The 11790-nt window shown below is 36.3% G+C and overlaps 1 protein-coding gene across 3 annotated transcripts in view; it reads right to left on the reverse strand.

Annotated features, from left to right (window-relative positions):
- Positions 1-2364: 2364 nt before the first annotated feature.
- Positions 2365-11790, reverse strand: part of VCAM1 (vascular cell adhesion molecule 1) — an 18020-nt gene continuing 8594 nt past the window's right edge. The window contains exons 6-9 of one of the 3 annotated variants that reach the window (XM_019623828.1): positions 9982-10312; positions 8857-9120; positions 7019-7287; positions 2365-3811 (exon numbers count right to left, since the gene is read on the reverse strand). In XM_019623828.1, the coding sequence (XP_019479373.1) occupies positions 3651-3811; positions 7019-7287; positions 8857-9120; positions 9982-10312 (1025 nt within the window). In that variant the 3' untranslated portion in view covers positions 2365-3650. Of the gene's footprint in view, positions 3812-5815; positions 6083-7018; positions 7288-8856; positions 9121-9981; positions 10313-11790 lie in introns of all 3 variants that reach the window. The other 2 variants (XM_019623826.1, XM_019623827.1) reach the window with 2 other exon arrangements.

Below are 11790 nucleotides of genomic sequence, written 5' to 3' on the forward strand. Positions count from 1 at the left end.
AAGATTAACTAAAGAGTTTTCTGTGTTAGACAATTATTTGAATCTGCATTCATCAAGAAGTTTTTGTGGGCATGTACATCTCTCCTATATTTATAAACAATATTCAATTCCATTTGATACTTTTTCTATATCATTTACCCAGAGCAGGAACAATGATGGTGATGGTTATGAGAAGTGGACTGTCATAAATTGTTTTCAACCTGTTTATTGTTCTGCTATCACAGCATCTGAGTAGAGATGGCAAACTTGCCAGTCTCATAAATTCAAAAAATGTCCCAGCAGCTGAGAACCAGCACCACCAAAAGTCTAGAGCAAGATTGGAACCCATTTCTAATAAAATCAGACCAGGAAACATAAGGGAAATGAAAGTTCACTAATATCCTGAAAGTGCTTCTAATGTACCTCCCAAAATCAACCGTTTCTTTCCTTCCCACTAGAATATTAGGCAAAAGAATGAGTTAGTTTCACGTTCATATTTATAGACAATGTAAAGGATATCTACGTGAGAGGGAAAGCCCTGAAAGGTTTCTTTACTGTAACATGAGCCAGCCAGAAAAAGTTGACAGTATTGTCCCATACAAATCACACCCCCTTCAGAGACCAGGAGAGGCAGATAAAATTCCCTTCTTCCCAAAGATCTGGCAGCCGCTGTTGAAGTATAAGACTTGTGTGTCTTCCTTTACCCATCTTCGATCTCATTTCTGCTAATCCCCTTTAAAGGTTCTTGTAACCAAGATCAGGGAGAGGAGGTGAGGACCTCTTTGGACACCAGGAGGAAATGACCCACTGTTTTTCCCCCACACCACCACTGAGCATATCAAACCTTTGTTTCTAGAAGGACTTTACAAATGCCCTGGGCTATTCACAAGCGCTGGGACTCAACAAAGTCTCAGGTCACAAACAGGCATCTTTCCAAAAAATGAGCAAGGTTTACAGGCAGCTGTTTATTAGAAGGCCTTCTCTACGCAGTGATAAGGACAGCTGACTTGACTTTCTGCAAAGGTGATGTGATGGGCGCTAGTGAATAACAACAGTGGCCTCTCTGTAGAGCTTGGCTCAGCTTCCATGGGCTTCCTGGTCTTTGCTGGTGTCTCCATGCTGAATTCTGTTCTTCACCACAGGCCTCCTCAAGCGGGTCATCCTGTTCAGCACAGGCTACACACTGTTTCTATGAGGTTTTATCACATCACTCTCCTTCCTATTACCCCAGAACAGATGAACTGTGGGGAGTGGGATGCGCAGGGTCATCTGTTTCTCTCTTGTTCTCTTCCCAATGCATAAACCCTATGCCTTTCTTCCCATTAGCCTTTGATTTTTAAGAATCTGCTTTTTTAATGTAAATTTTATTAACATTATCACCACCCAGATAAAACAATAGAAAAAAACCAGAACCCCTAAAGTCCTATTGTGCTTCTTTCCAGATACCCTAAAAGTAACTGATATCCTGACTCTTAACACCACGCATTAGTTTTGCATGCTTTTGAACTAAATGTTCAAAAATGAAATGAATTAAATGTTCATATACCATTTTTTGCCATGTATAACATGCATTTTTTTGCCCAAATGTGTGAGGGAAAATTAAGGATGCACATTATACATGAGTAGCATTAATTCTGTATCTATATAAATGTTTTTAATTCTTTTATTTATGCTTGTGAGTTAAAAGTGTAACTCTAGAAATCAATAACGATACTCGTATGCAAAATAATACCCTGGAATACAATAATTGGTTTTGTTGAACTTACCATGAACTTGCAATGATGAAGAGTTCTTGGCATTCTATGATGCATAAATATCATAAATTTGTTACCGGTACATAAAATTTCTTGTACCTCGTATCTGTGCTTGTGTTTTGCAATTATTTGTTACATAAAATTTCTTGTACCATAATATGTTAAAAAATAAATGCTAAAATTCCCTTACAATACAAAAAACAAGTACCTAAATGTAAACAAATACAATTTTGAATTCAAAATTAAAATAAAAGATTTTTTCCCTGAAAGTTTGGGCCAAAAATGTGGGTGTGCATTATACATGGCAAAATATGGTAAATGAAATCATATAGTGTGTACTCCTTTGTAATGGTTTATTTCACTCAATGTTAGTCAGGACCATGTAAAATAATGTTTATAAAAGATTTGTTCATAATAGAAGAAAACTGTAAAAGCCCAAACATCCATCAACAGAATAGATAAATACATTGTGGCAAAATCTGATAATACTATACTATAATATAAAGTAATAAATACCATACAGTAATAAAAATGAATGACCTATATCTATATACAACAACATGGATGAATTATGCAAAAACATAATTTTGAGTGAAAGAATGAAATCACGGGCAAATATACTGTTTGAATATATTTATTTAGAATTCAAAACCTGGCAAAACTAAATAATGTTCTACTTAGGGCTACCTGTATAGGTATAAAATCTTCAAAAACCCCCAAAGGAATCATTAATATATAATTCAAGATATTGGTTACTGCCCAGTGAGAGGCATCTAAGAGGCTCTGAAAAGTACGAATGCTCTAGCTCTGGTCTTAGTGGTATGTACCTGGTGTTCATTTGTTGCCCTTGAACATGTGCATGGTTATCTACATTCACTCCTCTGTGTACACTATATTTTCTTTAAATTGCAGATTCCAAGGACACAAAACCAGACATTTACATTAAATAGGCTAAGACAGCGCCAAGAAATATGAATTTTATCAAGTCCCCATGATGATTCTCATAAAAGTAGTCATCTGAAGACCACACCTGGGGTGCTACTTATTATTTCTATGGGTTTAAACTCTTCATCTTTGGAACTTGGGATTTTAAAAAGAGCTACGTGATTAAAGGAGGAAATTTATAATAAGTAAATGCACAACTCTTGTTATTCCAGAAATTATCACTTTACTATACAGAAAGACTAAATATTTACAAAAGAAGATCAAAAGAAATTGCATTTTTAGATCACAGTAGGAAAGTTACACAAGAGTCGGATAAACAAACAACATCATAAAACATCTCCGTACCATGTCAGTATCATCCAGAAAAACCCAGTCAGCCATTATGCCACAGGTTGAAGTGTTTAGTACCTGAAAATCAACCTAGTGGCCTCTTAGTTTATCATTTGCCTATAAAAATATAAAACCCTGGCATCTTTACAAACATGAAGTTGTTGTCAGTGAACGTAATGGGAATAAAATTTTGTTAAAGGAAATTAAATATAAAAAGATGACATAAGTCAGCTGCCAGTCGATATTAATGTTAAATATTTTTTAAGATGCATTAAGTTATAACAATCAGTCCAGGCAATATTGTTTAGTTATTCTAGAGATCTGACTATAGAGTGCTGTTATTCCAGGCAACCTTGCTACGGCATGACTTCATTTTACATATGTACAGATTATGTTATTGTATATACACATCAAGGAACTACTCCAATCATCATATCTCCATCGTAGTGCCTATTTTTCAGGCAGAAAGTTTTCCTTTGGCTTCTTTCTGTGAGCCATTTTAGGCAGCCATTTTTTCCCAGGAATTCACTATATTCAGGGAAATCTGGACTCTCAGTTTGTTGTTTTCCTCATGAAATGATGAGCAGTATTAAGGATTTGGACGGATAAATAGTGTCTCTGGTTGAACATTGCAAACATTGGCTACACTTTTGACTTCTGTGCTTCTACAAGACTGTATGACCCCTTCATGTTGGCTTTTCTAGCAAAGTAAATGATCATTCCAATGGCAGGTATTATTAAGGAGGATGCACAATAGAGCACGAGGAGTTCTGGAGAAAAATAGTCCTTGCTATTTCCTCTTCCTGGAAAATAACAAAACGGATGCAATTAATGTCTAATATGAAAAAGAAACTGTGTAATAATAATATTTACATGTTTTATCAGTATAACTCATTCTCTAAAGAGACATGAATCAAAGCAGTGATAAGAGCCAATAGGACCCAACATGCACATTCCTCTGAATTATCAATAATTACTTGGTAGTTGCTATGGTCATTGTGGGTCATGATGACAGTTGTTGACTTCCACAAACTTGGATTAAAATACATTCAGTTTCAATTGTAGAATGAGAGGAAGAGTGCAACTTTTTAGGGCTCATTTATAAGAGTGAATATTGGAGAGGAGTGTTTCAAAGCTTTGGGAAATACAAATATCTACTAAAGAACTAGGACTCTGATTACCATGAATTGAAATGACCAACCAGTTCTCCAACAAAATCCTGTAGCTTCTGGAGTATATAGTCAGACACTATATATGAGATAGCAAGAGAAATAATTCTTACCAATGGCTTTTTCAGAGATATATAGAAAACTTTATATTCTGTATCTATAAAGTATCATCTCTTGATAAGCTGAAGTTCTTTGGAGAGTATCATATTTTAGCATAAATGTTCTTACTCAAAGAGGCATTCTCTGACCCTCATAACTCTATCACCGTTTGTGATTAAACATTTGTTTGTATCATGATCTATTAAATTTGATTTCCTCCTATAGAGTGTATATTACATAAAGATTTGCACCTATTTTCTTTTTGGTCCACCACTGAGTAGCAAGTACCTAGTTCACTACTTGGAGCAGTTGGTACCCAATACATATTTTTTGAATAGTAAGGCTTTTTTTTTCTTTCTACATCCTATCATTTTGTCAATTAGCTGTTAATTGGGTATTGAAGGTAATAGCATATAAATATAAAAACTAAAGTTAGTACTCTATCTAATCTACTAAAAATTATCTGACAGCTGCAATGCTATTTAACATCTTAACCTTATAAGAACATCTGAAGAAGATAGCATGGCATTTACTGGAGAATCATTATTATTTGTACTTATGTTTGCACAGCATCGTATAACCTCTCAAGTGTCAAGTTTCTTCAAATGGTACATATGCTGTCTCAGTCTTAGAAAAAATGAGTGATCTGACTTTGGTGATTACTATATTCCCTCCAGAGGATTTTAATCACTGGAGGTCAACTAAGTAGAAAAGAACTACTAGAGTCAGATGATGGGAAGTCAATTTTTTCAAATTATTAAAGTTAAAAACACTTTACCCTAAACATAATCATAATTGCCTCATTTTTCTACTTTCCTTTGCTAGAGTAGAGCTAGTCAAAGAAAAAAGGTAATGTTTTAATGCGCTGTGCATTATCATAATTATGGTTAGGCATCAATGTTGATGATATATTGGGAAATGGTATTTCTGTTCCTATTGATTTATTTTCAAGTTAATAAGTATTATCTTTTGCTTTCAGTTTTCCCCTCAGACATTTGCAATAAAACACAAATTTGCTGTTGAGTCGCTTACCAGAGTTATATTCAAATACAATTTTCTATTAGCTGTGTAAACACTGAAAATCCACAAGACTCCCAACTAGCTCTATCATTGGAATACATTTAAGCCAACAAAAAACAAAATGAAAATAATTTTAAAACTCAGCAAAATACAAAGGAAAAGTAGTTCAAAATACCCAGGAAAATATCAGTTTCCTGTCTGCATTTATTTCTAGTCATTTTAAATCAAATTTAATTTGGGGGCCTGAATTTCTAGCTGAATGCCTAACACGCTCATTTAAGTAATAAGTGAAAAGTGGCAAATACATGTTGCTAATTTAATAAAGAACTTAGAAAAGACAATGTGTGACAGAAAAAGAATTAAAAAGTGGAGGAGCTTTGATATGTCTTTAAAGAGAATCAGTAACTACAAACAAAATTACAAAAATGTTAGGAGTCTGATTTCCTGGGACTAGGCTTAATTAAAGGTGTCCTGGAGGCAAGGACTAAAGGAAATAGGAATGAATGAATTTCAACCTACTCTTAACTGAGATCTCAATCCATCCAGAATCATCCCCAACTTCATTGGAAGCACTGATTACATACACCCCCGTATCATTTTGCGTGACATGATACAAGGTAAATATCCCATTCTTTGAACACATAGTAACTTCATTGGCCACATTGACTCTTTTCAGGGTAATCACTGCAGGTGGATGACTAAAAGTTTTACATGTAATTGTGATATTTTCCCCTTCTTTAACATTTCTAGAAGGATGTACTGATATTGTCGTGTTTCGAGGAGGTACTGTGAAGACAGAAAACATAGAGTAAGGCTTGCAATCTTGAAAAATTGGGGTAGATGAGTAAAATTTTACTCATTTTCTGACCTAGGTTCAAATTCTGTTTATGTTGACAAGTGGTTGCTAACTCTGATAGCCAAGTGCCAGAGGCTATTAAGAGGGTTGCATTTATTTGCAGTATCTTCACTCCAACTATGGCTTCCAATCCACAATGGAAGGTAATTGGCACGCAAGCAGTGGAAGATTGACTAGGAAAGGCTGACATACTCTGTCTACACCAATAAGACCAATCGGTCTCACTGTGCATTCACAAGAGGAGTTAGAAGATTAAGGGGCTCCTAAAGTTTCTCTGGTGAGACCGTTCCCCTCTCCCCCACTCTCTCCATCAGAAATCCAAGGGGCTTGGATTTTTAAGGAGACAATTCTGTAGTCTAGAAATTCTTGTATGTTATTTTGCATCGAAATGGCCACTCCTGATTATTATCCTGAAAAGAGTCAATCCAGAAAACACGCAGTTACTCCACGTTCAGAGAATAACATTCTCTCCTGGTAGGAAAGAAAAGGGCCTGGATAGAACCCTCCTTTTTCCATGTGCCAATACTATTTCTTTTGTTTCCTTGTAGCCCCCAGGGAAAGATTTTGAAAACATGTTTAAACACTTAGGATATATAAGACTTCAGAGGCCAATGATGAATTGTGAACTTTGAAAAAAGCAAATAGGAACTCTACAATGATTAATGTCAACTTCCTGGCTAAACTCTGTAGGATAGAGCAGCTGTGCATTATTATTTTAGGAAACATTAAGAAAGAATCACAATCAACATGGAACTCAGCTCCATTTTGCCAACTCATTCATCTAATCCTAGAAATTTTTTACAGTCCACCAAACTTCTGACCTATTATTAAAAATAATGAAAAACAAAAACAAAAAAATAACTAACCTTTAACATCAAGTGTTATACTTCTTAATTGCAAGCCAATTTCATTTTTAGATTCACACTCGTACACTCCTGCATCCTCTAACTGGGCCTTGTGGATGGTATATGCACCATCTGTAGACTTTAGCACTGTGTCTCCTGTCTCTGCTTTTTTCTTCAGGATTATCCAAGTTTGGGGAACATTTCCGCACGTACAGGAGATAATGACAGTGTCTCCTTCCTTGACGCTCTCAGAAGGAAAAGCCATAAGTTGTATATCTTTTGGAGCAACTGTAAAGAGAATTGAAAAGGCACCTCCGATTGAGTGAAATATACACTATTAAGATCAAGAAATTAAGCCGTGCAAAGGTGGCTTTCTTACTATCCTTAACATCCACAACCACCATTAACTAAATGCTAGGCACTGGGCTAAGTGCTTGACATACAATATGTCTATTAATACACAACCCATGGTAGGAGGTACCCTATCACCATTTGATAAGTGAGAGTCCCTTTAGGTTTATCTGTTTTTCTGACTTGATTTGAGATTCTTTTCTCAAGCAGAGCGACAGCACCATGACATCTATCCTAACGGCTTTTTTTAAAATGGAACATTGCTCTTCTAAGATTCTTCTCTTAAAATACAAATTATCATTGAGATGAGGTAACAAGAAAGTCACTAATACCTTAGTGGAAATAATACCACGGAGTAAGAGAGGAAATGAGCGTGCCAGTGAAGAAAAGGGCCTTGAACCCCAAAAGGGAAAGTAGGAGAGAAAATCCAAATTGTTCACTCCATGATTTTGCCTAGAACTGCCTATGGCTTCACCTGTCAATGAGCATTGTATTCTCAGCCTTAGCTCTCAATCCTAGAGAGAGGGTCTGGATCTGATAACTTAATCCACTCTAGTGGTTCTATGCCATCACACTGATGAATCAGAGGCCGCAGTCACTGCTACTCTTAACCTCAAAATTTACAAAAGGTTTAAGTGCCTTCTTAGGCTTCTAAGCAAATACTAACTAGCAGGCACCTTGTGAGATTACCACTGAGAGTCCAATTCAGCCGGATACAGTGGTTTTAATCCTAAATAATCTTCAAATACATGTATACCTCTTCCTGTCCTCATTTCAACACAATAATCATTGCCTTGCAAGTGTAACTGGAACTCCTGGCACAGTTCCTAGGGCTAGCATTCCACTTGAGGTTAAAAGAATTTCAGGATAATTGATTTGGGATAATGGGTCATGAGAAAGTACTACGCCAGGCACTTTGCATGCGTAGGAAACATTATGAGCTCTTCAAAACCCTCAATACATTTTGTTTTAGTAAAAATTTTGTTTTTAAAAAGGACATTGTTCAGGCTGGCCAAGTGGCACATTGGTTAAGAGCTGGCTTGGGACGCCAGAGGGCCCTGGTTCGGATCCCACATATGAGGGCCAGTGACACTGCCCTCTACAGCTAAGATGCTGAACAACAGCGCAACCTGGAGCTGGGCTGCTGTGAGTTGCCAGCGACGGCATAGGCTGCAGACCCTGTGGCAGTGGGTTGCCATGGGCTACCGTGTGTAGCCAGCAGCCAGCGTGAGCGGCCGCCCAGAAGCCAGCGACTGATCTGCCTCACCCAGGAAGAGCGCAATGATGGTGCCAACTTGAGCCAGTGAAGCAACGTCCTCCACAACTAGACTGAAGAACAAAAGGACAGCAACTTGTCTGTTCCCCTTCCCCCAATTCCCCAGTGCTGTTCCCATCCCCCAATTCCCCAATAAAAATATTAAAAAATAATAATAATAATAAGGACATTGTTCAAAACCAATAACACAATCAAAATAATATGAGCAATAATAACTCATTAATGCTCTCTTTGGATAATTAATTCAACTTCTTTTCTACTCATTTCAACCTGGTTAATCCTTTCACACACATAAGTACAAGAACTTTCCTTTTTTGTAGAAATTAAGGTGAGAATTGTATTCTTGGAAAGTGGCTGTAGATCCTCATTGTTTAGCTGCCTACTCCACAGAATTTTTGGAGCTGGAAGGCCATTGCTAGAGTATGTCATATTTACAGAACTACCCTCCTCCAAGATGGAGGAAGTGCTGACCAAAATTATTGTATTCCTGGGGCAACTGAAAAGGTAGGGACACTTGCTAGCTTGAAACTTATACCCTGAATTCCAAAGAGTTTAATAATGTTGCAAAAATGAACTATTGATCCTTTGGATTAGAAGAGTTTATAAACCTCGATAACCACCAAAGGAGGTTTCTGTCCCCTTTTACTTTAGCAGATACAGAATGACAGAAAGTAGAATATAAGATACATAATAGGTATTTTCTAATACAAATAAGTTCTACAGAAACTCTTGCTACCAAAGAATGGATAATCAGTGATAGTGTGTTATTGGCATTTATGGTATGTTAAACATTACCACAAATTATTTGAGTCACTTGTGAAAAGGTGGGGGTTTATTTTTCCACCCCTTGAATGTAGGCTGGCCTTGTGACTCACTTTGACCAATATAACATGGAAGAAGTAACATTCTAAGCCTGAGACTTAAGAGGCTGCTTTCATTATCACCCTTTTGAAACACTGTGCTCTGGTGACTAAACCTAGGCCACCTTCCTTGAGGGTAAGACAGCACATGGAGAAAGGGAGGCCCAGGCATCCCAGAAAAGGCCTCAGGCATGTAAGTGAGGCCCTCTGGACCAACATCCCCTGCTGACCTGCCAACTCACTGAAAATGCACGAGTTCACGTGATACCATACTGAGCAGACAAACTGTCCGTGTGACCCCTTCCAAAATTGCCCACTCATAGAATTATAGGCTAATAAAAGGTTATTCTTTTAAGGGTTGGAGATGGTTTGTTATAATAATCATTATTTTGACATTTCTTTTCAGTTTTTTAGAGGTTTTAACCATTAACCTCATGTTAACTGTTGCCTGACAAACAGGATAAAGAAATCTTTATTAAAATGTGGATACATCACACATACGCTTACCTTTAACATGAAGTGTCTGTGTACTCTGCCTCTGTTTGGGTTCAAATTCCGTTTCACCAATATGTAACTTAGCTTGACAAACAAGGACTTTTCCTGTATCTTCAGTGGTGGGGATGAAGGTCATTTCCAAACTCTTGTTCTCTAGGGATTTCTTATGTACGTCCATCAAAAAGGTTTCAGTCTTCATAACACTCTCCCCTTTAAGTAATTCAATCTCCAGCTGGTCTGAAGGATACACATTAGGAACCTTGCAGCTTATATTGACCGGATTTCCACTCACTAGTAGACTACTCATCTCAATTTCTGGATCTCTAGGGAATGCTGCAAATATCAAGGAAAAATGATGTTTATATGTGACACTCAACAGAAAAACAAAAGTAATCTCTGTTAAATGCGAAGGTCTCAAAATGACAATTTTAACTCACCTGGGATAGGATGATCACCAATATAGAAATAATGACAATAAGTATAAATAGTTATTTAAAAAAGTAAAATATTTATGATATTAAATATAAATAATACAGGAAACAAAAAAATACTTAGTACATGAAGTAATCAAGTAATGAATATACTTCTTATTTTTCTCTTCTTAGTGATGATGCAATCTTGCTAACAGTCATGGACTGGTCTTTCAAAGGACACATGAGCTTCCACCATCTTATTTACTAACTATATATTTTAAATGTTTTAAATATTTGCCATGATTACTGAATATTTACTATAATTGTATTTGTTATCTCAGTCTTCAAAGCAGCCTGATAAAATAGGCATTATTTAAATTATTTTACAACTAAGAAAAACTTATAGAGAACTTGCTTTATAGCTAAGAAAATTTATAAAATTTATAGAAGCTAAGAGATTTTCATTAGGCATCATATCTCTTAAGTCACTGAGTTGAGATCAGAGCCCATATTTTTCTGAGCTCACAGTCCAGACTTGGTTTCATAGAGCCATGCATCCTCTCGGTATCAAATAAGACTGACAGGACACTTCTCAATTTAAATATTTTAATTTCCAATGGCCAAGTTTAAGTGGAAAGTTTTAAACATTTCTCAGACATCACTTGTAGTGAAGAAAAAAACTATGAAAGATTTGGATTCTAAATAATATCTATAATACATCTTATACAAATCAATAAAATGAGACTAAAATGGTTATCAAGAGCAAGAGCAACACTAATTTTTTTTCCTTAAGTAAAATGTTCAAGTGATACATTCTTAAATATTTCTATACTGCAATAAAATTTCACTGCTGGGTCTCTTTTTCTGTTGGAAATGTGCCTACATCAGCAGATCCTGGACTCTGGGTAATATGATAACACGATAAAAGTTACCCTCCTTTTGAGAGATTCAAATTCCTTACAGATATATTCTAACTCATTCTGAACATATCCTGAAGAGTACAAGTTTTCTGGTAGAAAATCTCTGCAATGTGCTCTCTTGAATTCTGCTGAATAAGACAAGGCAGAGTAACCCTCTCAAAGAAATTACTTTGGTCACTTTGCATATTTTGTCTCTCATTCATTATAAACTAAGGAACCCCAGCAATGGAAAATTCATAAATTTGAGGTTGTAATGGATTCTTATTAAGGCGACACGAACAGCAAGAAAAAGCGTAGTGTATATATGTAGTTAAATCAATATTGAGATCTAGTGCTATCCGACGGTTCTGATTTCACCTGAGCTGCTGCCACTGACCATCTCCTAAGCCTGCTCTAACTCCCTATCTTCATTTTTGGCTTTCTCCTGCTCCCCGTTGCCTCATTTTTCTCATCCTGTCTATCAGCTTTCCAAGTGTGC

The sequence above is a fragment of the Hipposideros armiger genome, unplaced genomic scaffold (assembly GCF_001890085.2).
Source record: "Hipposideros armiger isolate ML-2016 unplaced genomic scaffold, ASM189008v1 scaffold_563, whole genome shotgun sequence".
Taxonomy (NCBI): Eukaryota; Metazoa; Chordata; class Mammalia; order Chiroptera; family Hipposideridae; genus Hipposideros; species Hipposideros armiger.